Source organism: Phymastichus coffea, unplaced genomic scaffold (assembly GCF_024137745.1).
Source record: "Phymastichus coffea isolate CEN01 unplaced genomic scaffold, Cenicafe_Pcof_1.1 PCOF00033, whole genome shotgun sequence".
In the NCBI taxonomy this organism is placed as follows: domain Eukaryota; kingdom Metazoa; phylum Arthropoda; class Insecta; order Hymenoptera; family Eulophidae; genus Phymastichus; species Phymastichus coffea.
In genome coordinates this window covers 3,129,721-3,156,745 of record NW_026706844.1, presented here as the reverse complement: position 1 = coordinate 3,156,745, position 27,025 = coordinate 3,129,721, and the positions used below count along the sequence as shown (strand labels likewise).

At 52.8% G+C, this 27,025-nt stretch overlaps 2 protein-coding genes across 8 annotated transcripts; one reads left to right on the top strand and one right to left on the bottom strand.

Moving 5' to 3' along the window:
• Positions 1–156: 156 nt before the first annotated feature.
• On the bottom strand, positions 157–25,196 carry LOC131663364 (transcriptional activator Myb-like). Of its 5 annotated transcripts, none has more exons than XM_058933730.1 (11): positions 24,633–24,766; positions 16,345–16,883; positions 8,324–8,498; positions 7,603–7,767; positions 6,055–6,373; positions 5,621–5,978; positions 5,067–5,545; positions 4,651–4,976; positions 4,470–4,559; positions 2,553–2,666; positions 182–2,300 (listed from the first exon to the last, which is right to left on the bottom strand). In XM_058933730.1, exons 2-11 carry the CDS (start codon positions 16,437–16,439, stop codon positions 2,166–2,168), a joined length of 2,256 nt encoding a protein of 751 aa, XP_058789713.1. In that variant the 5' UTR covers positions 16,440–16,883; positions 24,633–24,766; the 3' UTR covers positions 182–2,165. The 5 variants fall into 5 exon arrangements, with proteins under 5 accessions (XP_058789710.1, XP_058789711.1, XP_058789713.1 ...); XM_058933731.1 differs by having other exon boundaries at positions 16,345–16,828; positions 24,633–24,740; XM_058933727.1 differs by lacking the exon at positions 16,345–16,883 and having other exon boundaries at positions 157–2,300; positions 24,633–25,196.
• LOC131663366 (checkpoint protein HUS1-like) lies at positions 16,105–26,899 on the top strand. Of its 3 annotated transcripts, none has more exons than XM_058933737.1 (4): positions 16,105–16,123; positions 25,778–25,856; positions 25,920–26,326; positions 26,399–26,899. In XM_058933737.1, exons 2-4 carry the CDS (start codon positions 25,805–25,807, stop codon positions 26,756–26,758), a joined length of 819 nt encoding a protein of 272 aa, XP_058789720.1. In that variant the 5' UTR covers positions 16,105–16,123; positions 25,778–25,804; the 3' UTR covers positions 26,759–26,899. The 3 variants fall into 3 exon arrangements, with proteins under 3 accessions (XP_058789720.1, XP_058789721.1, XP_058789719.1); XM_058933738.1 differs by lacking the exon at positions 16,105–16,123 and adding an exon at positions 25,149–25,281; XM_058933736.1 differs by lacking the exon at positions 16,105–16,123 and adding an exon at positions 25,232–25,281 and having other exon boundaries at positions 25,494–25,856.
• Positions 26,900–27,025: the final 126 nt, after the last annotated feature.

Sequence of the window (27,025 nt, the reverse complement as noted above, 5' to 3'; positions counted from 1 at the left end):
GTTTACGAAATATCTAAATTTTACAAATAAAATTTACAATACTTTTCTTGCAAAACTATTGTTAAGTCCATATTTATGTTATTCATCTATAATTAGATATTATTCAATTTTTGGAATTGAACATTTGGTTGGGCAGATTTGATAAAGTTTATACTGATTTTTTTTTGTTTTTTGCGGATTTCGAAAATGAAAAAGATTTAGTAGTTTTCTATTTATAGATGTTTGCAGTAATTCACATTACCATTATATAATCAAGCTGCGAAAAAAAAAATTTTAAATAAAATGTAGCTTTCTGCTTTTGAACCTGATATGATAATGTGATTAATAATTGAAGTATAATAATCTCTTATAACTTTGACAAAAATAAAACAAATCTAATCAGCTGTTTAGTGACTAATGCATTTCATACTAGCCGAGTATATTTTTTATGACGTATATAACAATATTTAATTAGTATAAATATTATATAATAACGCAATAGTTAGGATAAAGTATATTGCATAATAGAAGCATAAGTTGAATTTTAGTAAATTACCTGATTAGTACGGAAAAATAGATTCCTCACTTCACTCGCGTGTAAACGCAAGACGAGAATCTCTTTCCTGAACATGTTAAGTATAGTATTTTTCAAACAACGTGTGAAAAGCGCGAAATTGATCGCACGCTTTTCGCCGAACGTGCGGCAAAGTCGTACTTTTCGTACAGCGTGTCGAAAAAAACAATATTATCATTGATATAAATTTATTAAGAATTTTTAATAAACTATAAGTTCCCAGTTATTTCCATAAATAGTAACTTTAAAAAAAGTTATAAAAGATTTTATTTCTATTGATGAATTCCTAATGTATACATCGATTAGAAAAATGCTTTTTAAATCAAAATGAATGAATTGATCGTACTTTTTATTTTCAATTGATATTTGTAAGATACGACAAATGGCATTTTATTGTTGTCTTTATAGTTTTTAATGAATCATTTTTACAAGTACTCTATGTAGAAAACTCAAATTGGTTCGATGGTTGCTTTTTAAAACAATGCATTTAAGTACAAAGCATCCAATATTTATCAAACCAAAGGACAAGTCAACATCATGAAACGTACTGATAACAAAGTTTTTCTGTAATGATTAATATATATATACATATATAAATAAAATAGTATCAATGAGCTTGATTTTAGTATTTAAGCACATAAACTGTTTTTGAGATGATATAACTTGCTAGTGAGATTAGGAAGTCTTATACTCATGATATTATTGACAATAGGCATAATACTTGCGGTGTACGAATTCTATAATATTGAATCATGAAAACGTTAAAAAATTGTATTGAATAATGAGCAATGTATGTACATGTATTTGAAGAGTGTTTTTTTTATGCGTGAATTTTTGTTCAGGCACATTCCACATATAGTTTAGTAAAAATATTGTTTTCTTTTCTTTCCATTTGTATTGACTTTTGACGGTTAAACATTTATACATTATTAATATACACCAAAATTGAACAAATTCAAAATGTACGTTTTGCGTGATCAACGCTACTTTATTGTTTGGTTGTAAATTAAATTATCCATACAAAGGCTCTTTGTACATAACGGCCGCAATAATGTTTCATATTATATTATAATATAATATTCTATCAAATAAACCGGCTATAATTTTTTTTCATTTACTCATTTTCTTCGCTAGACGAAAATTAGAAAACCGACACAAGTAGTGCATCATACATGTATAATATAAAGTTTTTTTCCCTACGATAGACACTTTAAAAAAGAAAATTGTCCGCAGCGGGCAAACGGGAATAAGACAAGCATGAGTCGGTGAAACTTTACAGAAGAAAATTGATATAAAACTGAGAGAGCACAGTATCGCAGGCGCAAGTTACGCGACGCAACTCTAAAAACTAATGATTGATGAGATTCATCGACCATTGTATTACTGAAATAAACGCATAGCGGAGCCACTTTTCGCTAATATTTTATTGGGCTTTCTCGTGTTTCGCGCGTGTAAAAATATCTTTCAAAATAAAAAAAAAACAAAAACGAAAATTCTTTTGCACTGACAATCACAAGAATAAACTCGTGCTCAATTAGTCCATAAATATCAGTCGGGTCGTCGCCTCTTGGACGATGTCTCACTGCTGTTCGACTTTGACTAAGGAGTCGGGTCAGAAGTTGAGGGAGCGCGGTCGAAGCGGCGTGAATCCATTGATCGTGAGAAACTGCCGAGCCGCTTGCGTCATTTCAACTTGGTCTCGAGTTCGACCACAAGCCACCGCCGTCCACTGCATTTCCAACTTAGTCTGAAAAGTGAGCGAATGATGTAGAATAAAGACGAACGCTGCCTAATAAATGTTTGCTGTATGGAAAACGTGAAACGTGAAAAACACCTATCGCGCGTCGCATCACCAATGATTTGATACACAAACATACCAGGACATTAACGATAAAGAGATGTGAGGAATCGTAAGAGTGCGTGAGCAAGCGCTGCCGAGCGGATGAGCAAGAGAGCAAGATGTCAATCAAGTGCGCAAGATGTTAGGCTGAACACTCACCTTTGTACGTTTGGACGGCGCCAGACTGTAGTCGTTTGGGCTGTCGAACGTATCAAATGATATAGCTCTCTTGGCGTTGGGCTTCCGCTGTACGGGCGCAAAGTCGTGGGGAGTCTGGAAAGGAATAGACACACTAGCTACAGCCGGCAGTTATAGTAGAAATATCAGTGGAAAACAGCCCGGAAAGGGGAGAGCGATCTCCACGTGTTATCCTATATCGGCTCGTCACGTTTCGTCTTGTCTCCTTTCGTTCCGTCAATTCATTGACCGATTAATTAGGCGACACACTACGCGAACATCAATAAATATAGGTAGTACGGTTACGGGAGGAGGGGTGTGGGCGATAGAAAAGACGCGACGATGCGCGCGCGATTAATCTGTTTTTTCTCCTTCTCTTTCTCCCATTCGCATAAACTCGACTCTCGAACACTTGGGATCTCGTGAGAAACCGGATAGTGACTAGGTCTCCGTATATATTTGGTACGTATATTATACGCGCGCCTCAACCGAGCCGTCGCTCGATCGACGAATCTTTGGATTTTTCTTTTCGCTCGTTGCTGCTTGCGCTTAACAAAGGTTACAACTTTTGGCGAGGGACGAGTCTTAGAAGGATCTGAACATTTACAGGGATTCGAGAGAGGATTTCACGGGATATAGGTACTTTGGTACGCTAGGCCAGGCCTCTTGTTCACTAGGGACAGAATCGCAATTTATGGAATTAGTGCACTTCATGCCTTCTGTCAACTTATACAAAATACGAATCCAAATATTAAATGGATAATATCAAATAAAATCAAATAATATATACTATACAATAACTTAGCCATGGAAAATAATAACTTTGCAAATGCAATCTATTTCGCGTACTTAGGCTCTCCGAGTACTTTTTAGATAGAAATTCCTTTTTGCTTTACTTTTACTCGTTTATTTCTTTTTTCTTTTTTCCTTTTTTTTTACTTTACAAAAGAACCATTACTTAGCAAAGCTTTTCACGATATTAAAATAGTTTTTCTCTAAAACAATACACATGATTCATAAATAAACAAAATAACAACAAAACCGGTTAGTCCAAAGCTCCTAGTCCATTTACGATAAAAGAAGCTTGAACTACAAGATTTTTTTACAACTTTTGAGAACATAAAAAGCGAAATTAAAGCCAATAAACTGTAACACAAAATTACAACTTATATTTAAGAATAAATTAAGTACTTATAAGACGGCGTCTTGGACCCGGCTACTAATTAAGCGTCATAGTCCTCTAAATGATTACCAAAACTCATCTTTCTTTTCAACTAATATATAGTTACTAAATACAGACAGCAATATTCAATGCATTAAACATCATTTATTTTCATCTTTTGTTCTTAAATAAGAAATAGCAAAAACTATAAGTGCAAATGAAACCTTTCAAATCGTCACTACACCTAATGAGACTATGTTATCGTATCTTTCATTACACGGTAACCATTGTTCTTTGAGGTGTGTTAATTGGAATGTTAGATTTCTGCAGGACAGGATAGCTTATTGTTTTAGGAGTACGTACAAGGTTATAATTATTTTTACAGCATAATTAAGTAAGGCATGGAAGCCCGAGCTAGGCATCACTGGGCGAACGTCAATACGAATATAGACAACATCAATAAAAAACGAAAAAAATATGCACGAATCACAAGAGAAAAACATCGATAAAAACGTATTAAAAACGTATTAGTAGAGCAATAGAACTAGAAAGAAAAAAGAGAAAATTAGAGACAGCAGATGGAAAGAGACGATGGTAAAGATAGCGTAAGAGGAAAAAAAGAGTAAGGCCGGCTAGCGTGTCTAAAGGCGGTTGGTGCGGGAATAGTACCAGGATAGGGCTGGTTGATGTGGTTGTTGATTCTGAGAATCACATTGACTTTGAACACGCGTTTCTACCTTAACGGGGCTTGGCCCATTTGCCAAAAAACTGTCGTCTAAGGCCATGGAGGCTGGCGAAAACAATACTGAGGTATCCAGACTTTTGCTCTGAAACATAAAAGAAGCTCGGATAAGTGAAGTAGCTTCATCGAAAAAACAGTTCCGAACAGAGCTGATACCGAGTTAGGCGTAGACTCACCGGCGTTTCAACGGCGAAGCTCATTTCAGAGCCGGTGTCGTGAGAAGTCCCAGACCAGGCTTGACACAAAGCTTTTCGCGCTCTCTTGCCGCCGGGTGCACTGTTCTCTTTGCCACGACGTCTGCCGGTGCCGTAGCCCGAGTCGCCAAGCATGCTGCCACTACTTGTACCGGCAAGGCTCTCACGATCGGTCTCCTGCTTGATGATTTCTGTGAGGGCATCCAATCGACTAGGAGTTGCCGGCAATTGTGTGGTTGCGCCACTCCGTCGCTCCAATTCAGCCAGCGCATTCTTGAAAGGAGTGGGCGTTCTCGGCGTCGTACCTTCTGCAAAGTCGATATCTACTTGGATCAATAGTTCTCAAGCCTGAAGCTCCGGTGAATTTCCAAAGATGATTATGATGGTAAAAATCATACCCCGACGTAATGTAGACGGTTGCGGCGTCGTGAGCGGGCCAGGACTCCCTCTAGGCGTGCTCGCCCTAGGCCAAGCAGAATCGGAGCTAAGACTGTTGAGGAATTGGGATGGGCTGAAGGGTAGCTGTTTGATGGGAGTAGAAGGCGCGGTGCCGATCTGCGAGGATGAGGACTGTTGATACGAGTGTAGTAGATAGTCTGATTGATTGCCACTGTCGGGAGTGTCGGTTCTTTGATGGTGATGGTGATGGTGGTGGTGGTGATGGTGCTGCTGCTGCTGCTGCTGCTGTTGTTGTTGCTGCTGCTGTTGCTGCTGTTGCTCCAGCTGCAGGTTTCGCCGCCTGCGTAGGATCGGCGGGGGACTAGTTTTTTCTCTTTCATGCAAGTCCGATTCCTCTTCGAGGTCGGGCATGGGTAGTAGTTGTACTTCGGACGACCTTGAACCATGCGGTTCGCTCATTTCCAAACCAAAGAACCTGCTTAAAGAAAAGCGTGGATGTTTAAAGCGAATACTCTTAGTTGGCGTGACAAGCCAGTGACAAACAAGTACGTACTTGGAGAACGGCGAGACGGACTCGACGCGGTTTCGTCTTGGGGGCGAATCGAGTGGATCACTGACGACTTGTCGCTCTTCCACGTGTAGATTGCGATGCTGTTGTTGTTGTTGTTGTTGTTGTTGTTGTTGTTGCTGCTGCTGCTGTTCGGCACAGTGCTGCTGTTGCTGCTGCTGTTCCCACGCACGCGCCCAGTCGAGTTGATCGAGATCGCTGGCGAAGGTTAAGGCCGAAACAGCAGGACTGTCTTGGCTGTTGAGCGACGTCGTCGAGGTGATCTGCTGGTGCTGGTTGCGTTGCTGCTTGCGTTCGCTAGCCTTCGACGAACTGGTCTCCACTGCTTTTCTCCTGCCTCGACCTGCGACGAGGAACACTGATCGAGTAAGACTATCACATTCGTAGGCGACCGGCCGAAGGAATGAGAAAGAGGGTACCTCTTGTGCTGGTCGTCCTGCCCTCCTCGGCCTCGTACTTGCGCCTCATGGTGCTGTTCCAGTGGTTCTTGATGGCGTTGTCCGTCCTGCCGGGCAAAAGCTTGGCGATCTTGGCCCATTGGTTACCGACCCGTCGGTGTGCCTCCACGATGATCTGGTCCTCGGCCTCCGTCCAGGCAGTCTTCTTGATGCCGGGGTTGAGGTGATTGTGCCAGCGCTCCCGGCATTGCTTGCCTATCCTGCCCTTGAGGTGTCGCGCTATGAGCGTCCACTTCTTCGGGCCGTACCGCTGCACCAGCTCCACCACCTTTTCGTCCTCCTGCAAACGAGCGCGCATTCTTGGTTCATCTTTCTTTTGGTCGATGATCGGCGAGCGCCAATTACTGGTCACGGCGTCAAAGCAGGAAAAAAAGTATCAAGGCTTCTCTCAAAAGAGAAGAGGCTATCGGCGGGCCGTATACCTGCGGTGAGCACGCGAGCCCGCATATTTCAACGCCTTTCGTGGAGAAAGTTGATGTAAAACGAGTCTCAATAGCTCGCGAAAACCAAGAAGTACGGGCTACAGTTGGTAAACCTTTCTGGGAAGTGGCCGACCGACCGACCGACTGCCGAGACCTCCGACTTTACCAACGTCTTCCGATCTTTTATGCTTCTCTTGTGAAATGTTCGGACCTCGATGCCTACATCTCGAAGGCTCCGAGGCCATGATATTTGGCGTTGCGTAATCATGGAAATTGGCGGTCAATCAGTGAGACCATGTAATAAACGCCTCATTGTAAAGGCCAGCACGTGGCGTGAATCTTTACGCTAAATCAGCTCTTACTCTGCTCGCTGATAATTAATTTTATGACGTGGCCAATCGACGAATCTCGCCTGCTAAGAATACATTATAAAACCCATGGAACGTCCTCGGCTTGTCGCGCCCATTAAGATTCAAGCGCAGTATCGCTCACGTCGCTTTTGCCTTCTCGTTTTCTTTTGAAAGTAACAAAGAAACGCGCTGCTGCTGCTGCTGCTGCTACTCAGCACGAGCTGCGGGGCTGCAGTGAATTATTCAATGGCAAACAAATGCGAGAACCATCGTGCGCGACGTGCACCGCGTGCATCGAAGAACGGCGAGTTGGACGTAAGACTGGCGGCCGGCCGACGGTTGTGCGCATGGGCCAGATGCGACGCGAAGGAATTTTGGCGGGAAAAGCGCTCTCGACGCGCTCTGGTCTAGCGCGTGGCTGGCCCTTCGCGCAGCAGTCTCGGGAAGCCGGCGCGGGAAAGCGACCGTACCGGCTCGGGCGTAGACGCAGCAGCCCCGAGCCCCCGACGATCTTGGGGCAGAGAGGTTGTTCAACTCGCCGCTTCGTTCGCCGCGGATCGATTTCCCGACGCTCGCGCGCTGTCGCCTCGATCCGTCGCTGCTTTGTTTACGGCCAGCAGCTTTATTTACCCGCTTGACATTTGCGCGCGAACGCTCGGCGAATCTCCAAGCAACGTGGACTTTGGATCGCAGATAGTCGGGCTACCGTGCCGAAGCAGAGAGCAAACGAGCGTTACCTCTTTGGTCCATGGGCCCTTGACGAGCTCGGGGTTGACGACCTTAGCCCATCTCTGTTGACACTGGACGTCGCTGCGGTCGCGGAAGTGGGACGCGATGCCGTCCCATCGCAGACCGTTCCCCGACGTCTCCGCGCTGCTCACCAGCTGCTTCAGCAGAGCGTCCTGTTAACATTCCCGAAGAACGCCTCGTCAGCGAACAACTGGTCAAACACGCGTATCCAAGCCCGGCGACTGGTCGCGTGCCTCGGTGGACTGCGACGGGCGCCCGGGCAGTCCATCGGGCAGTTCCCAGAGGGCGACCACTTCCGGGCTGGACTGGTCGCGTGCAAGGGAAGGGAAGAACAGACGCTGCCGAGGGATGACCGGGAGGTGCCAGCAAGTGCGCGATGCGCGATTCCAGACGCACAAAGGCCAATTTTCAGGGCGCTTCGTGGCACTTATGGGCGCGCCGGAGGCAAAGGTCGCCGCGCCAATGGAGAGCAGAGTCCGAGGGAGCGAGAGAGACACGTGTGTGATCGTCCTTGGCGCGCATTTCCCATGGGAAACCGTACAGCTAGCCTTTCGCCTACCTGCAAGCCACTCGTTGGCGCACATCCTTCCTTCCTCCCTTCCTTCCACCCTTCCTTCCTTCCTCGACCCACGTTATTCGCGCCCTCGTTCTCTCTCGCTCTCCCGGCCGCTTACCTGCACTCGATCCGCTCGGCGATCCATTACTCACCTCTTCCTTGGTCCATCGACCTTTATTGATATGTTTCCCTTGGCCTGAGTTGTTGGCAGCGCCGCTGCTGGGGTTGGTCGACTGCGAGGACGAGGCCGCTTGATTGCAGAGCCCGGACGAGCTGTACTCGACCTCGCTGTCGTCCCCGCTGCTCGAGTCGTAGCCCGACCTCGATCTGCAATCAAATGAGCGCCGCGTCATTCAGCGCCGAGCAGCAGTTGGACGCGAGCCCGCCGGAGCGTGAATCCGAGCGGGCGCCGGCGGCCGGACGGGGGGAGGCCCGAAAAATGAAAAATCGGCGGGCATTATCCCCTTCCTGCCGATTCGAAGGAGGCCGGCCGAGGCGAGCTTCGCTCGCTCCTGCCAGAAACCACAACCGACGCAACCGCGCAGCCGCCCTCCGTCGCTTCTGGGGGCTCTAATGAATTTCCGCCGGCTCCCGCTTTGGCCTTCGCCGAGAGGCTCGGTCTCTCCTGCGCCGCGAAGCAAGACGCGCGGCGCTGCGCGATAAGGGAGAGAAAACCGTTGACTCTCCGCGAGCGCAGCCGAGCGCGATAGCTTCCTGCCCTTTAAATCGTCGCTCGGTCGCTGGGCAGGGCGTTATCTGGCGGCGGCCAGCGCGCAAACAGCGACGCCAGGCAGATGCGGCGCCCGGCCGGCACAAAGACTCGACTATGCCGATCGGCCGCGGGCCGCGTTAAAAACGAAAAAAAAGACAAGCGAGCGAGCACAAAGGGCGCCCGAGTCGCCGAGCCGCGCGTAGTGGGAGTCGAGCAGGCGGCAGAGGGCTCAAATGATAAGGGCGTTCGCCATCTGGGAGCGTGCATATGCCACCGGCGCTGCTGTTGGACATTGTTCGGCGAGCCGCCCCCAAAAGCATGACTCGCTCTCGGCTTGAAATTCCCCTGCGTGCGTGCCAGCGCCAGCGTCGCGTCGGTGTGCAGCTGCTCCCGCTCTCTCTCTCTCTCTCTCTCTCTCTTGCCCCATACGCGCGCGCAATTGCGCACGCCGTTGTGCATCGGCAGCTTCTGCAGAGCCAGCGCGGCCACGGTCGGCCCTCGACGGCTTTCGGTTTGTCCTATGAGAGTCGTATCGGCGCGCCGATTTAAAGGAGGCGCAGCGAGCAGCTCTCGACCATGCAAATACATGCAAATCAGCTACGCGTGCTTCGACGCTGTGCGTTCGCGCTGCCGCTGATCGCGCGTATCGGAGCTGAGCGGCACCGATTTCAAGACGACGACTCGAGTAAACTCGACATTCCGGTATCCGCGCGTAGCCACGCTGCCGGCTCCCATTACAGTCCTGCCGAGGCATTGTCGATCGGCGCTGCGTCCCTTCGGAGTCGCTCGAAAAGTCGCGCGCTCTCTCTCTCTCTCTCTCTCTCTCTCTCTCTCTCTCTCTCTCTCTCTCTCTCTCTCTCTCCCTCGGCTGCGCGAGCGTACTCAAGTGCAAGTGCGCGCCCGGCCAAAGAGTTGCGACACAATAGGTCAGAGAGGCAGAGAGAAAGACCGGCTCTCGCTGTCTCGGCTATATACACTCGATGCACAAAGTACAGCCGAGACAAAACATTCGGATAAGGCAGGAGACGCGCGCGCGCGAGCAGAAATCCGCCGAGTGTGAGAAGAGAAGCAGGCGATCGTCGAGAGTGCGTCGCGAGCGCATTCCTCGAGATAAGCGCTGGGCGTGAAGCGAGCAGAGCAGAGAGGATCGTCGCTCTGGAAGAGGCGAGGAGCGATCGATCGAGCGGCTGCGCGCTGCCTCCTGAAACAAGCCAACGTCAACAGTGGGGGCCAGGAGAGAACGCAGCGCGCAGGCAATTAGAGCCGGGAGCACGCAGCGCTGCTGCGCGCCGCGAGGGTCGGACGTGACGCGCGGTCTGCGGGGGGAGCGCGACGTATAATAGTCGAGCAGGCGATGGATGCAGATGGCCGTGCCGCGCCGTTTCCGAGCGCTCGATCGCGTCTCGACGCGTTCGCTCTCGTCGGCGTGATCCGCGGCAATCGGCGACGAAGCTGCGAGCGCGAGAGGCGCGCAACAGGTTGGACGCCACTCGACGAAAGGTGGATAACGCGTCGACCCGCGCCGCTCGTTGCGCGCGCATTACCAACGAACGGCCAACAAATCCAGCGAAAACTGCGTAGCATTAGCATCGGAGACCTGCGCTTCTCGTCAAACTCACTCTCTCGGCTCGGCTCGGCTCGGCTCGGCTCGGCTCGGCTCGGCGCGGCGCGGCGCGGCGCCCGTTGTTTGCCAGCCGCGTGCCGACAGGATTCGCAGCGACCGTTAGAGATTCTCGCGCGCGCGAGCCCTCGTCGCAACCTACTCGTCCTCGACGTCCACCGAGCCGAGACAACGCCTGGACGGCGCGTAGGCGGCGCGAGCATCGCAGAGCCCCGAACAGATCGGTGTCGACGGAAACGGTCCGACGTTCTCGTGATTCTCGTGATTCTCGTGATTCTCGTCACGCGCGGGCGAAACGCGTTCCCGCGAATCGGCCGTCAAAGCCGACTGGCCGTCCGTCCTACCCATGTAAATCGCCCATGTAAATTGCCCATGTAAATTGCAGACGCGACGACGCGGACGGCAAGCGAACGACGAGCGGCCAAGGACGCGCCAAGGCGGCAGAAGGCGGAGGAAGGCGACCCGGGCGCTCGGCGGCGCGCAGTTGGCGGCGGAACGGAAGTGGAAAGCCCCGGCGGCAGGGAAAACCGGAAAACCAGATGTGCGAAGAGGGGCGGCAGGTGCCGCTCCGGGACAGCTGTGCCTCCTCGCCGGCTCCTCGGCAATAAAGCCGACGCGAGAGTGCGCCGTGTTATTACATTGGACGCGCACACGAGCTGCCCCTCTTTACGCGCGTGTCCCGTCGTAGGTGTCTCGTAATAACTCGTAACAACTCTGCTCCAGCGCGCCGCGAGCGCAGCTGTGCGCATCTAGGAATGGCTGCGCGGCGCGTGCCCATCTTCGGCATCTTGCTTCTTCTCCTTCTTCTTCTTCTTCTTCTTCTTCTTGCTCTGCCCTTTAAACGGCCGCGCAGCCGCCGCCGCCGCCGCCGCTTTCCCGCCACTTCCTCTCGCTTCCGTTCGGCTCGGCAAGATTCCCTTCTCGCGCGTGACCTTTCGGCACGCCAATGCCAATATTTGACAGCGCGAGTCCGCCGCGGGTCACGGCGACCTGCGCGCGCGATCGCACCCGTGTGTGGACATTCAGTCAACGACCTACTGCGCATCCGCAGTCCTCGCCTAACGGATTCCGGCCGATTTCGTGCTTCTTTTTTTCGTTCGGTTCGATTTATAGGGGCACCGATGCCAAAACCGTATTCCCACAAGCAGTCACGTTTCACGTGCTTTCGCTCCGATCGACGTACGTTTTTTTTCCTTTTCCATTTCTTGTTTTTTTCTTCTTTTTCTTTTTTTTTTTTTTTTTTTTCACGTGCGCGCACGCCTGAGCGAAGACGCATGTGGGTTATTACGTATACCTAATTCTAATTTTATGCCTTTGAACGGCACTGAACGCGTCCATGGGAAATCCTATTCAAATAGTTGTTTTGAAGTTTACGTCTTCCGATACTGGCGCAGCTGATGCCAGCATTGGCCTTGGTATAAGCTTCCGAGTCATTACCGCAGGAGCACGGCATTCTTTCCGTCGCTTCTAAAAATAGAAGCCTGGGCTTTCCTCGCTCGAGGTGGTCGCAGCAGCCTACAAGCGGCTCGTTGAAATCTCTCGGGACTGCAGATCCTCGCGCTCGCGTTGTTTCTTCCGGTGGTCGCGCCCGTCGCGCCCGTCGCGCCCGAACCGCCAGGAGCAGAACGATCGACCGTTGAGACGAGGCGGTGGGGGCAGGCAGCCCGCTATCGGCGCTGGCGATCTCGCGTGTGGAAACAATAAAGCGGGCGACACGGCGCTGAGGGAGCGCGAAGGGGCAGCCCGGCCGGGGCAGGTGCCGATGCCAATGCGCGGACCGAGCCGGAAGCGTTGGTGCGCGATAATTGCGCTGGACTCGGCATTCCTCGAGGTGTGCGCTGAATGTTAATTTTTCGTTGCGCTAGGCTTGACCGGCCCGCGCAACGGGCAGCCCGCTTGGGAATGCCAATGGCGTCGGACGAGTGTGTAATGACTTTGTTTTACGCCTTGTGAAACAGGTGCTCCGCTCTCGCTCTCTCTCTCTCTCTCTCTCTCCCCGTTGCGACGCTCGGATAGCCGACAGCGCGTAGCGAAGAGCCTCCCGAGCGGGAAACACAATACGCTCAGGATGTTCTCGGCTTTCTCGTGCAGGTAGGTATAAGTTGGCCGAAGGGCAGGCCCACCCTTTACTCGGCGCGGCGGCAGCAGCAGCAGCAGCAGCAGCAGCAGCAGCAGCAGCAGCAGCAGCAGCAGCAGCGAGCTATTGTCGGCCAGCGACACGGAGGGGGCTGCGCGCAAATCAATTTTTTTCCCGCTCCTCGCTACGTCGCCCAGCCAAATCCTAATAATGCGCGCGGCTCTCTCTTCTCATGCCCGCAGCCCGTGCGCTAATCCTCCTCTCCTTTCTGCTCGGCAAATCTGTACTCTCTGTCGACGCGCGCCCGTGGCGACCACGTCCCGAGTCGCCAAGTCGATCGCGACAGCCGCGCGTTTTACAATGGACGCGCACGTGCGCGCCAAGTGCCACTGACGCTGCGGCCGCGCGCATCGGCTCGAGAGCTCGATCGCGCGCTGCTTGCCCGTTGGCGACACATCAAGATAGAGACGGGGAGAGAGCAGCGCCTCGCTGCCGGCAAAAAGCTCTCCTCGACTACTATTAGAGAGAGAGAGAGAGAGAGAGAGAGAGAGAGAGAGAGAAAATGAGGCAGCGGCAGGGTGGAAAAAGCAGAGACATCTGGTCACCACCTGCCTCGACGTATCGCCGCCCCTCTCAGCTTGCCGTCGCCGCCGCCGCCGCCGCTTCCCCCAACTTAAAGCTCCCAAGCTTCGCATACCTATACGCACTCTCTCCTTTCTCTCTCCTTTTTTTTTCCGCTCTCTCGCATTATACTCCTCCTTTGTTTGCTCGCCTTCTCTCCGCGTCTATGAGCGCACCTCGATTGTACTTGACCACTAGAACGCCGGTGTAATTGCATTACAAGTGACGCCCGACGACGCAATGGCAGGCAGTTCGCGAGCTTTAAACGTTCGTCGCAGGTTCTGCGACCAACGAGAGCGTTAGCATTGGCCGAAGTTGCGCCGCGTAGCGGAGCTGTTGCCAGTGGGCAGCAGCGCACGGAGGCGCGCAAAGAGGTGGCAGGCAGCGCGACCGAGTACCCACGGTGTTGCGCGTATGGGATAAAGGGCGGCGAGCGAGCGCGGAGCCCCTCCTGTTCATCCCCGGCATTCCAGTTTTGCCGCGCAAAAGGCGAGTGGTGGCGCGACCCTACAGGGCCACGTTCCCATGACAAGTGCACTGTCTCTCTCTCTCTCTCTCTTCGTGGGAATCGCGCTCTTTCGACTTGTTCCCTTTTCTCTTTTTTCTTCGTTTCGCGACGCCAGTTTTCCGAGCGGCCCGAGCGCCCGATTTTCCCATTGGCCGTGCGGCGCGCGTCCGCGAGCGCGTCGCTGATTTATGCGCGCCGCGAGACCTTCCTTCGGCCGGTGGCCCGCCGAACTCGCCGGACAATAGCTCGCCGAGCACTTCTGCCGGCTGAACGAGGAGGCAGATGTCCTCGTCGCGGGTCGGCAACCCCACGGCCGTGGCCGTGGCCCTCGCGATTATTGGGCATGTACGCGCTGGCAAAACGAGCGGAGGGCACGAGGCAGCCACACGGCGACCGAGCGAAGGAGAGGAACGAGCAGAGAGCGGCGTGGACTGCGATCTCGGCAACCCTTGTTTCCTACGGACGCCAGTCTGTGCCCAATTTACGATTCGGCTATATCTTTCCCCACGGAACCCCCATTGTCGCGCGCGCTCTCTCTCTCTCTCCCTCTCTCTCTTTCTAGCAGCTGCGCTATCAGCTCGAGCAGCTCCCTGCTTATACTTTTTTTCGGCAACTGCGAACGAGTCCCGACGCGCCGCCGATTTGTCGGCCTTCGGCGTTCGAGCCGATGCGACACCATTGTGCGTCCTGCGTGCTCCTTCTTCTCTTTGACTTTTCTCCTTGACGAAGTTCACCTCGCCAGAGAGACGAATATCGATCGTCCCAGCGCCCTTGCCGATGGCTCGTCGCGGGGGAGTGCGCGAAACGCAGACCCCTTATGCAAACAGCAGCACGACTGGCCGCAGATCCGCTCGTCCTCCGAATCATCGATATGTCGTGGCCCGCGCTCGGCGGCCCCTAATTACGGACTCGTTTACGGCCGCTCTCGCCGACACGAAGCGGCGCGCCGCTCGCGTCTCGCGATTCGGCCTCGAGGACGGTTGCCACGCGCTGGTGCTCCGCGCCGACCGCGAGCCTCATCGTAATTCGCCGACAAAAGTGCGCGGGTCGCGCCAAAAAGTCGTGCGAGCCGAGCCGCCTCGGGGCCCACAAAGCGCGCCGAGATTTTCGAGAGGAAACGGGGAAGCGCGCGAGGCGCCGCCAAGCCACGCGGAAAAGCGTGAGCCCCGCGGTGTGCCGACAGGCCATTGTGCCCCCGCAAGAGGCGTAAATTCCAGCGCGCGCGGAACGGAGATTGCGCTGCGGTCGCTCGAGAGGCCGGGCCCACGGCAAATCCGCAAAGCTCTCGCGCGGAGAGAGACGTCCAACGGCGTCGCGTTCTCGGAGATTGCGACGTTGAGCACCGCTGGCCTGGCGTGCCAGCAGCATTGTTGCGCGCGCTCGAGCTATATCGCCACATCCGCGACCAAATGACCATCGGTCGAGAGAGAGAGAGAGAGCGAGAGAGACAGAGAGAGAGAGAGCACCGAAAATCCACTGATCACAGTCAACTTGTGCATCGAGGAAGAGAGGGAGGGAGCGAGCGAGCGAACGAGCGAGCGAGAGAGAGAGAGAGAGAGAGAGAGAGAGAGGAGAGAGAGAGCGGAGGCTCTCGGGCGCCGGCCAGTTGACCCACATCTCGGCTTACATGGGAGGAACGGAGTAAGAGTAACAACGACAAAAAGCGCGCGCTTAGCAACAGGCAGCGCGGCACGAGATCGGCGCGCACGAGTTTGCAGACAGAAAATGCCGCAGAGCCAAAGAGAATCCAGATAAGAGCGTATATCCTTTGATATTGATATCGAGTCTCACTTCCGTTGCTCTCTCGCTCGCTCTTACCTTCCGCATTGCGTATCTCCCTCTCGCTACATCCGAATCTAATGAAGCGCGATTCGGCGACCGATTGGACGCTATTGTCCGTACGCTAAAAATACATTTCAATTTGTAAAGCCAACGGTAAATAGGCACGCGGCGAAAAATAGCCAAAGGCAATTCCGAGATGTACTATTTTTAATGTCCCGTAGACGATCGCAATCTCATGCAAATTGGGGCTCACTCGCGGCGCGATTGTGCAACTGTCACGCTTGAGCCCGCAGTTACACAACGGCGTACACCTACACGCGCGAGCACGCTTCCAATCAACACGAGTGGCTGGATCGGCGCAACTCGTAGCTCCTCGCTGGGCTTCCTATACGTAAACAACTTTGCCGCTTGCAGTGCCCAACGAAGCGTGCCCGTGCAACGGTGCCACGGTGCAACGTCCAAACCCATGTGCGCAACCTTTCCAGCGGCCTTGCTGCTTCCTTGCTTCCAGTCAGCGGCAAGGAACACGTGCGCGCAGAACAATGGCAATCGACGATCGCACGCGGACCGCAAAGCGAGAGACTGCCGTGCATCGCCGGCCCAACGGCACGTGATCGCATCTACGTAACGGGTAAGCAGCAGTTTCACTTTTATTGGAAACGCATAGCTGCCCGCGCGCCGCTAGCAAAACAAACAAGCGCGACGACGGCGGCTCTTTAAAAATAGTCAACCGTCCAGTACAACTCGGTCGCTTCCTCCGACTCCCCACGCCCGATCAAAACGAAACAAGAACGCGTCGCTGCTCGCGAATCGACAGACCACGCGATAAATAGGCAATCAAAGCAAACTTACGCTTCGGTCGGTGGTGGCGAGTAGAAGGTGGAGTGGTATCCGGTAAGGTCAAGGCTCTTGCCAGAGACGAGCAGCTGGTTTGCCATCGACTCCATTATCCTGGCCGGCTGATCGACTGCTGCTGCTGCTGCTGCTGCTGCTGATGCTGCTGCTCGGCGAAACTCTGCTCGTGTCGCAATGGCGCGTACGGGGGTGAAAGGGATTTCGCGACTACACGATATCCATGTCGGCGGCGAACCCTCACGGGCTAGCTCGCGGTATCCGAATCTTCGGGGTTAGTCTCGGCACGACGAAGCGGCTGCCATCTTCTCGCGGCCCCGATGCAGCGCCGGCAATACTGCTGCCGCTGCTATTGATTCTCTGGGCTCGCGGAGACTGCGAGGAGAGAAAGAGCGCGAGCGGCGCCGCGACCTTTGCCGCGCATGCGCCAGTCTTCTTTCGCACTGTTGTCTTCGCGCACACTGTGTATGAAAGCCTAGGTATCCTGGCGACGTTGCAATTGTTATTCCTGGAATCCTTGCTACGGCACTGTTGTACTTCTACGAAGATGCACTATGTACGTACTGTATGATAGGTTGCGCGGGCGAAGCAGTGGACGTGATTATATGGGCAGCGCGATTATGTGAACGAGAGTCGAGCGTGCACGAATTAGGAAAAAGAGAAGGGAAAGTTCGGTTGCACGTGTGAGTGTGGCGGGCGCGCGCCCCGCTCACTTCGAGGATCGCTAGTGGACTGGTGCGCGAGGCGCGAAAGCAGAGCTACTCCGCCGAAAGGTTCAGGGGTATGCCGAGCCGCCGCCGCAGTCGACGCCGTGGTACCAAGGGCGGGAGAGCGAGAAAGACGGAGAGAAGCACGCTCCCCCCCTAGGCTCGACAGTCGCCGGTCGGCCGACCGATCTACCGGATCCCACGACACGTACACACACATGTATCCACCCTGCATGCTCGTGTGTACTACACACTGACTGCCTGCGTCGGGGAGGGGGTTGCAACGTTCTCACTCTCGCTCTTGCTCTTTTTCTCCCTCTCGCGCGCGCTTTTGCATTTCCTCTCTGACGACCTCTGCCTCGCTTACTTTAGATAGACAAGGCAATTTGCAAATTATTATTCGACTTGCGGCAAAGTTGCGTGCGGGAGTTGCGAGAAGAGGCGAAATATTTGACTAAGCCTTAGCGAGGAAATAAAAGCATCACAAGAGAGGAAGGACGGAACGTCTCAAGTGCAGTCGCAGGAGAAAGAGCGAGAGTGTGCCTGCAGGGAACTTTTGCCCTCCCACTTAGGATCTGTTTCTCTTTCTTTTTTCTCGTTTGCTTTGCTCTCTCTCTCTCTCTCTCTCTCTCTCTCTCTCTCTCTCTCTCTCTCTCTCTCTCTCTCTCTCTCTCTCATTCTCTCTCCCTCTTTCGCATTTTCGCTTTTTTATTCGTGCTTTCTGCTTTCTATTCGCTTCCAGCCCCACGGCTCGTATTATTTTTCTTCTACGTTTGGAACCAAGCCCCTCCGCGTTGCTCTCTCGCTTTGGCTCGCGCGCGCGCGTGTGTTGTCATTATATACGCTACTCGAATGGCAGCTTTTGCAAGGCCTTTTAAATGCACATGTCTTATATTAATTCATTTAATAATAATAGCGATCGTAAAAATATATTTGAAAATGCACTTTTGTGCGTTATATATACTTTGGCGAGAAGTAAATCAGCCAGTGGGCGCATTCGCTCGAGTAGCACGCTCAAGAGTTATTGAAACGACACACACATGTCGCCAATTAATTATTTCCTCTCTGCGTGGAACTGAGAGAGGCTCGCGGTCAAGAGGACTGCCTCGACCGATGCGAGAGATGCCAAAGCCAACAGTAGTATATCGTAACTACTCGGAGTGCTCATGACAATTGAGTATTTTTTTAAAGAGCTCGTAACTTTACGGGCTTTCCTCGTGTTTACAGAGTCGCTAAATTGAAATTTCGAGGTAGGCACGCCGAATTATTCGTCCGTTTTGCTTAAACCGCAATTGTATAAACAAATGATTGAAAATAAATTTTTCTCGTTGAGCGTACGCTCAACGGACTGCTAGCACAGTACCGATAGGTAAGCGAAAAACGTGTAATATTGGAAAGAAGTTTGTTTATGAAAATATCGCAAGGGAGTTCATTTTCAGAAAAGAGGGGACTATAAAAAAAAGAGGAAGAAGCCAGTGCGCCTCGGAAAAGCAGACTTTTGGATCATTTGCCGAAACGACGGCGACTCAAAGAAAACTGACGAGGAATTTCGCGTGACGTCCTGGATGTAGGGACCGAGCGAGCCTGAAAGGAGAAGAAAAGCCTGGAAAACATCGAGCAGCTTGAAAAAATACCGAAGCGTGAGCGTCGCGCAGAGGCAAAGTTTTCTTTGGCCAAGCGAAATAAGTAGCCCCCCTTGCAGTGTAGAGGTGCCGTCGAGCCGGAAGAAAGCGAAGACGAGAGAGCGCCTTTGGGCAGCGTGCACCTCTTGGGCGGAAAGAGCCGAAGACGCCCGAAATAATGGAGAGAAGACGAGAGAAGACTAGTCGCGGCACGCTGCGCGCATCCTTGACGAAAATCGCGCTAGCTCATCGACGTCCGATGGCTTCTCGGAATCGTGCGGGCACTTTTTAAAGCCCTCGATGACTGGCCTTTTTGCACTTTTTCACGCAGAATTCGCGTCCACTCGTTACCGCTTGTGTTCAAACACGGCCAGTCTTGGGACGAATTCGCGCAAACAGCGCGGTCCAGCGATTGTCCAACTCATTAGGTTCGCGGCGACGGAGGTGCACGCTCCGATCGTAAAGCGAGGCTCGAGCACACGCGTGGGAACGCGAACAAGGGGCGGACGAGAGCGGGTGCGAGCAGGCGCGCGGAAGCCCGGCCAATCCATAATGGAGTACATATGCCGTTGCGCGCTCGCGGCGTCAGATGCGACTGGGAGCGGCGAGCTGCACTTGCCCGGCCGAAGCGAGCTTCGCCTCTCCGACCAGACTGGCAAACCGGAGCCAAGGCTGGATGTGCCCCCTTCGACGTGTTCGCCCCACGCGCGCCCGCGGACAAAGAGACCGCGATAGCAGGCGAGCGCACCCTCGCGAACCCTCGCGCACCCTCGCGCACCCTCGCGCACCCTCGCGCACCCGTTACCCCCGGCAGCCGTGATCGATGACGCGTTCGCGATGATTCAGCCCCGGCGCGCCAACCGATTCGACTCGCCGCCTGCAGCTTTTCGCGCCGCGCAAGCTCTCGGCGAAGCTGCGCGCGCAGGCGGCAGATGCTTAGTAGGAGCTGCCGGGAGTCGGAGATGCTCGTGGCGCCGACGGCAATTTGCGTGCACGCCCTTGCACGCGCGAACAGAAGCCGCAATTTCCGGCCGCGAAAGTGCACGCTGCACGGCCGAGCGACGAGAAAGGGGGCAGCAGCTGCGAAGGAGAATACACGCGAACGCCCGTTACCGAGCACGGACGCAGAACGGCGCAAAGCCAGCGACGACACTTTCGAGAAGGCACTTGTCCGCGAGAGAAAAGAACGAGGGCTGACTGGGCTGGGACGGCAGTGGTTTCGCGCGAGCGAGGGCAACTGCTGCACTCGGCTGTCGAGGCCGTGAAAATGAGCGTTCGCGAGTTCGCCCGCAGTGATACTGCGAATCGAGGCTGAAACAGTTGCGAGAGAAGGAATGCGCGTGCGAGTGGCGGCGGCAGCGGGAGGAGGGATGCTGCGTGGCATTGTTCGGGCTTCTTGGGAACCGGTTGGCTGTATATTCGCACGGCACACCGAGCCGCAAGACACGCGAGCTCATTCCTACTCGGAATCGCTGGAACTTGTGGCTCGCTCGCGCTGACGACGCTGCTTGCGCCTTATCTCCGATGCCGCGCTCTCGCGAGATGCTTCTGGCTCGCTGCTGATCCAGCGCCGCGGCGCAGTGCCTGCGGTCGTAATCGTTTGCGGAAGAGAGGCGGCCACCCGTTTGATGATCGTCAATTTCAACAACTATTTTTACAACGTGTCAACACATGCTGACCGCCGAGAATAAATTTCCACGCGCGAGATCATCGCCGTATTATATCTCGCGTGCGAGACGTACGACATTCCCACGTCTCATCAATATTAATGCTCGGATTTCTCGAGCGAGAAGCCTTTCGTAAGACGTGCGACGAGAGCGTCCGCGTGGACTCGGCGGCAACGTCCGAGCTGCGCTCGAACATTTAAACAGTCAGCACGGTTGATGGACTGCATCCCAGACAATAACCCAGCAGCGGAACAGCAGCGCTAGATAATTCTTTATCGACGCGTCAGCAAAACGAGAGTGAAGTTACGAAAAAGACGCCAGGCGGCTTATCTTCGAACTGCGGACGGAAAGACACGTTGCCTCTTGGCTAACGGAGAGTAGCAACAGTGGCGTCGACGGCGAATGCATAGAGCGATAAAAATGTAGTCCGCTTGCGTAAGTGCAGCCGGAAAGCAGAGAAGCAGGTCGAGAGCCGGGCAAGCGGTGTCGTGGGGGCCGGCGAGAAGTGTAATTTCGGCAACGGTCCGTCCTCTCTTTCTCTCTCTCTCTCTCTCTCTCTCTCTCTCTCTCTCTCTCTCTCTCGCTCGATGTCGTATGGCTTGTTTGTAAATATAGCAGTGCCGAGCAGGCCTCGAGCGCGCTAGCCGCCGACAAGCCAATAATTCAGCTGCCGTTCCTTTCGGATCCGTTCGGCTCTTTCCGATCGCGAGTCCGACGAGCTTGCCCTGGCAGCTTTAATCGCGTCAAAGGATCGCTGCCAATAACGAGTTTCGGAGCGTAGCGCTCCCTCAAAGCCGATCGGTTTGAAAGTTTGAAAAAAGTCGTTACACCGCGCGCGCGACGCCGAGTGCACGGACCAGAAAAGAACATGATACCTACCAGAGGTACGCGGGTACAGTCAAACTGCTCGAGTGAGGGGGGGGGGGGCAGGTTTTCGGAGGGCGTGCAATAACGCGAGAGTCGCAAAATACAGCGAGCCGAAATGGAAGGATGATGCTGCGAGAGAGAGGAGCGTTGCGCGGAGCTCCAAAGGGGGGGGGGGGGGGCTGCAGTCACCTTACACATTCCAGGCCCCAGCCCTCGACTCGCTCGCGATTATCGCGACCTTCTCGCTTCTTCGCCGCGTCCTACAGTCGGTGCCGCGCGACTCGGATATAAGAAGCACGCACTGTGCACCAATGATGCTGCCCCCGTCGCGAGAGCCGCAGACAGCATAGCTGCACGCAGTCGGCAGCGATAGGTCTAATCAGAGGGCGCTCTCGCCAGATCGAGTGGGCAGCTGCTAGTTTTCATTAGAGAGCGAGAAGGCAAGGAGAGCCGGGATCGATATCAATAGGGCGACCGGCCGATGCTGCGATGCTGCAGTTGGACAGCGGACGGTCCACTCGACAAAGCAGCCCTGGCCACCCGAATGCGCACCCATCCATCCATCCCTTGGCCGTCCCCGCATGCGCGCGCCACAGATCGCAGAGGGTCGCACGTCGACCGCAGAGACGAGCAGCGCTCCGGTCTCCCCCCCCTGTGTGCGCACACGTGTGTACACGCACTCGACCAATATGTCGCGCATCACCTTGCCAGCGCCTCGCTCTCGATTCCCTCCGACTTGTCCCCCCCCCCTCCCCCCCAACGCTTCCGCACTCATTTGCGATCGTTTCTTTATACGCGCCCTCGTAGACGTTCCCGCCTTTCGCTGTCGCATCGCCGCATTGCGCCCGCAACTGCTCCCCGACCACGTTATCCGTCTTACAAGCTCGTGCTGCCCCTCCCTTCGCTTTCTCTCTGCTCTGCGTTTCAAGTATCGCAGTACACTGACTCGCAACTTCAACAGCAGCCGAATCAACTGCTGCAGCGAAATCGATCGTGCGAGGAAGCTATTGTAAGAGCGGAGATTCGAAAGAAACGTTATCTCAGAACGGTATGTAGCTATGCAAGAGGGGGGGGGGGGGGGTGGACAGATTACCGAACTTCAGAGCAGGCACGCTACTGTCTGAAGAGAAAACATGAAGCTTGCCCCGAGATTTTCCGATCTTCAAACCGAGGCAGTAGAACGAAGTTGAAAAAAGGAGGGACAAACAGGTCCGTATCCCGTCCGTGAGACTTCAAAGCTCCAGTCTGAACAAAGTAAAATCTTGGTCGTCTCCCGAAAGAAGTGCAGCGTGGAGAGTAGGAGGGAAAATGGAGAAGAGCCGAGACCGCGCAGGTATGCACGGAAGAGTGAGCCAAGAGAGCGAGAGAGAGAGAGAGAGAGAGAGAGAGAACACGTGGAAGAAGGAAAAAGGGAAAAGGCACCCGAGGAGCGCACAGCGATCGGGCTTGGCTTCTCGGAAGCCCAAAAATGCGTGGCTACATGAGAGCAAAAAATGAGCTTGTTACGCCGTCCGAGCGCGCGCGCGAGGACTTTGCCTTGTGGCCGATTTGCCATCGGTTCACTGCCAGTGGCGCTTTTCGCCGTTTTCTCCTTGTCGCATCGAGTCGCTTGATCCACCGATCGCTATACGAACGCAGTATTATTACGGTGGGTGGAGCTTACGAGCGCAGCCCGGACTCTTCAGAGGCGACGATCGTAATTGAAGTCAAATAAAACTACGATCACGCCATCGAATCAAGAGCTCGCTACCCGCAGCTGTGCCTCGCCGCACAACGAGTATCATTCACACGTTTTTCTATTTAGTGGCTCGCATATGACTTCAAACGTGGGCGCGCTCCATGAAGTTACGTCGTCACGTCGGTTCAAGCGAAGTACGCCTTTTTATATCTTTGGGGAACTATCAAACGACCGCCCGAAAAATAGAACAAGCTTCACTTCGAATTCCCAATTTTTTTTCTTGGTCTTTTATCGCTACTTTGCCTCTTACATGAGTTACGAACTTCAATTAAGCGCAGCAGAGAGACAACCATTCTATTACGATACATTGGCAAGTTAGGCACCAGTGTCGTAGACCCGAACGGACTTGGCGAGTGACAGCGCGAGACACTGCGATTTTATTCCATTGACGAGTTCGCCAGAAAGAAAATAGGGGCTTGAAGTCGAGGGCGAAAATTGCAGCGTTGGCGTAGAGCGAAGCTGCTGTGATCGTGCGAGTAGGCGTAATCGGCGGGTATCTTTTGTAGAGCTGAAGTGGCGTGGTGCGTTGTATCTGGCGCAGCTGAAGTACACGCTGTTCGACGATCTGGTCGTCTAACGCCGCTCGGACTTATCAAAATTAAATTGCCCCTTTGGGAGAAAAAGAGAGTGGGGAAGAGGGCGGGGGAGGGGGGGGGGCAGTGACGTAAGTCCGGGGGTCCGCATAGCAACAGCAGACCGAGCGAGATCGCTTGCGCGCGCTCTCTCGCGTCCTTCCTTCCTTCGGTCCCACATTCTCGGACGCACGTGCTGGCGTATGCGACGGGACCGAAAATACCGCGCGAGCCGATCCGAGCCGATGCTCTGGCTGCGAAGTCCGGCAGGCCAGCTGCACGCGCGGGCACTGATGTGCCGGGCGAGAGAAAAAATGGAGCGACGTACCGGCTTCGGCAGCGAGCCGGCGGCTTGTTTACTCGAGCGTTTTGCCTTGAATCAATGAATGGATGCTCGCGCTGATTCATCCGAGAGCCACCGTGGCCTCGCTCGCTCTCGCTCGCTCTCGTCCGCTCTCGCCCGCCTCTTTCGTATTTGCCTCAACGAGTTGTCGAAAGACCGACGAAACGCGAACGCGCGAGCAACTTATCTGGAGAGAGAAAAACGGACTCGAGATTACGGGGAACGAAATCGAGACGCGCAGTTGCGCAGCCGTGCGGCGCCTCGCTCTCGGAAGCTCGCCGCCGCCGACCTGCGGGGACGCAGCTTTCGCGAACGCGCCAGCCGCGGCTCGCTTTGTTTTGTCCCGGGCTCCGCGTCGCTGTGTTGTGACGATCGATCTCGCATCTCGCGCGCCCTGCACACTCGGGTCGTTCACCTTACACTCGATTTTCCAGATATCGCCGACGTTTGTTTTGCTCGCGTGACCGCGCCCGCGCTCGCCCATGCGCGTATACATCGCGGCTCTATTGACATGCCGCGGTGGCCGTACCGCTGCGTCCAGTCGGAGAAGGCTCGAGGACGCGAGGCCCGCAGCCGGAGGGACGCGCGCCACGTGTCTCGCCACCTGTCTTGCCTGCATAATGTGGCCGAGGGCCGAGAGGGAGGTTCGCGACAGCCGGCGCCCCTTGGAAAAGGCCGCGTTACCATGCGCAACGAGCAGCCCCTGCCGCTCGCCTCCTCGCACGGGTCTAACGAGCGCGCCTCGAAGGAGGAAAGCTGCTTGCGTACTCACGGTCGTGCAGTGCGCCGAGTGGACCGTCTGCGGAACTGCTTCTGCTGCTGCTGCTGCTGCTGCTGCTGCTGCTGCTGCGGCTCCTGCGGCTGCTGCTCCGGCTGCTCCGGCTGCTCCGGCTGCTCCGGCGGCAGCGGATCTGGCGGCGCTGGTGGCGCGTTGCACAGAAAATTGCGCAGACGACAAAACCTCCTCGCAAGGCCGTCGCAAGGCTCGCCGGTGCAGCTGGCACAGTAGACCCCGACGAACGCGGTGGACACTGCACTATCTCGCCGGTATGCACAGTACTGCAATCTCGCCGGCTCCGCCTGGTCGTCGCTTGCTGCCTGCGAGTCGTTATTGCACGGCCGATTCACGCTGGACAGCGTCGTCGCCTCACCTAGCATAGTAGGTGTTCGCCCGCGTCGAGCGCCGATCGCTGTCCAACTGAAACGTAAATACGACAGCCTCGATTAGCCATCGATCTCGCAGCAATCGCTTTCTCGCCCTCTTCCTTTGTCTGCCTCTGCCTCGCCTCGCGCGCCTCTCTGCAGGCTCTCCCTTTCGCATAAACAAACTCGAACATGCCTACAGGCCACTAAGTACTCGCCGTACACAGCTACATCTGTATTTTGCTGTGCTTCGTTCCGATCGCCGTTCTCTGCACAAGGTATCTACGATATTCACCGGGAAATCTGCATGGCTATTCCATCAGCCCTATCCGAGCTTATTTATTTTTTCCTTTTGCTGTGCCTGAGATTGCGAACACTGCGAGCCCGTCGGAAGAATATTCGTCGTTATAAGCTTTTCGTTCACCAACCAAACTACATTATTATCGTTTTATTTTTATTATTCTTTTCGTGCTTCAACTTCGGCGCCAAGGAATACGGCCAATCAAATTCAAAGTATAATATACACACGCGTGTAGCCAACAGCGGACGCGGTTTTCAATCGACCATTGGCGCCAAAAACATGCAACCGATCGAACCGATGCAACTGCGAATAAAACAATTTTATTACGCTCCACTCCAATTGCCTTCCAGCATATTTTGATATATCTGTTAGCAAATCAGCATTTTCACCACGATTCGTCTTTATCGTATTCCCTATTTTAATCGAACCAACGCATGTCAACAATAGAGACTCGTTCTACTCTATAATTACAGTGTTAACCTCTCAAAAAAGACTTCACAATGAAGTTTAAGTGTAAAATGACTGACACTGGCGCTTTACGAGACTTTTCAAGTAAGCTTACAATTATTTCTATTTAACAAATGCTCGGAATATTAATAAATTGTTTTTTTTCAGATGTCGTTACAGTTATAGCAAGAATGGCAAAGATGTGTGTCATACGACTGACTTCAAACTCATTTAATTTTAATCTTGCTGATGACAGTACACCTATGGTGTGGGCAAAATTAGACAAAGAACATTTTTTTGTAGACTATCTGGTGTCAGGAAAGTCAGAAGAGTTCAATGAAATTTATATGGAAATTAGTACAGCCATACTTGTGAAAACTGTTGTTACATTCAAAACAACAGCTAAAACCGTCAAGATCAAATTAACTAATAAACATCAACCCTGTCTCACATTTGATATAGAACTTTCTTCTATCAGTAGTGACACAAGATTGTGCGTCCATGACTTGCCAGTAGTCATGGTTCCACAAAAAAAATGGAAAGAATATAACGAACCACAAATAGAACGGTTTGATGTAAGACTTGTAACTTTTCCAATCTTATTGATTGCTGTATTCTGATATATATTTATTCTACTTTTTCTCTAGATCTCTTTAGATATGCCTGAATTCAAGCACCTGCGAGGAGTGATGGAACGAATAAAAAATCTCAGCCCTACTCTAGTCTTTTCAGCCGATACAAATGGTACACTTATGTTTACAGCTGATGCAGATGCAGCCACAATATCTGTGAATTTTTCAAATTTAGCTGTTCACGATTGTAGTGCTGAAACCGAGACCATTTCAGCCAGTATTGATATTAAAAAATTTCATGCATTGCTAGGATGGGATACCATTCATCCAACAATTATGAGATGCAGTATTTTGAGTGAGAGAGTGATAGTTATAAGTATTAATTTAGAAGAATATTTGCACATAAAATATTATATACCAGCAATTGCATTGTAATGCTTAGTTAGATAAATATTTATTTGTAAATACATGAATTTTATGCTGTGTTAAATTAAAAAATTTTTTAACTTAATTCGTAATAGATCGTATAGACAAAAATTATAGCAATAATCTGCTAAATATTTTAATTCCTGTCAATTTTTTCCTGCTCGTAATTCGTGATTATTGAAGTTACCGATAGTGATTATTTCATTAGATAAAGAAGTACTCTGCAAACTTTAACAAGAGAGGCGCCACTATGCAGTACTTCGAGCGATTTATCTT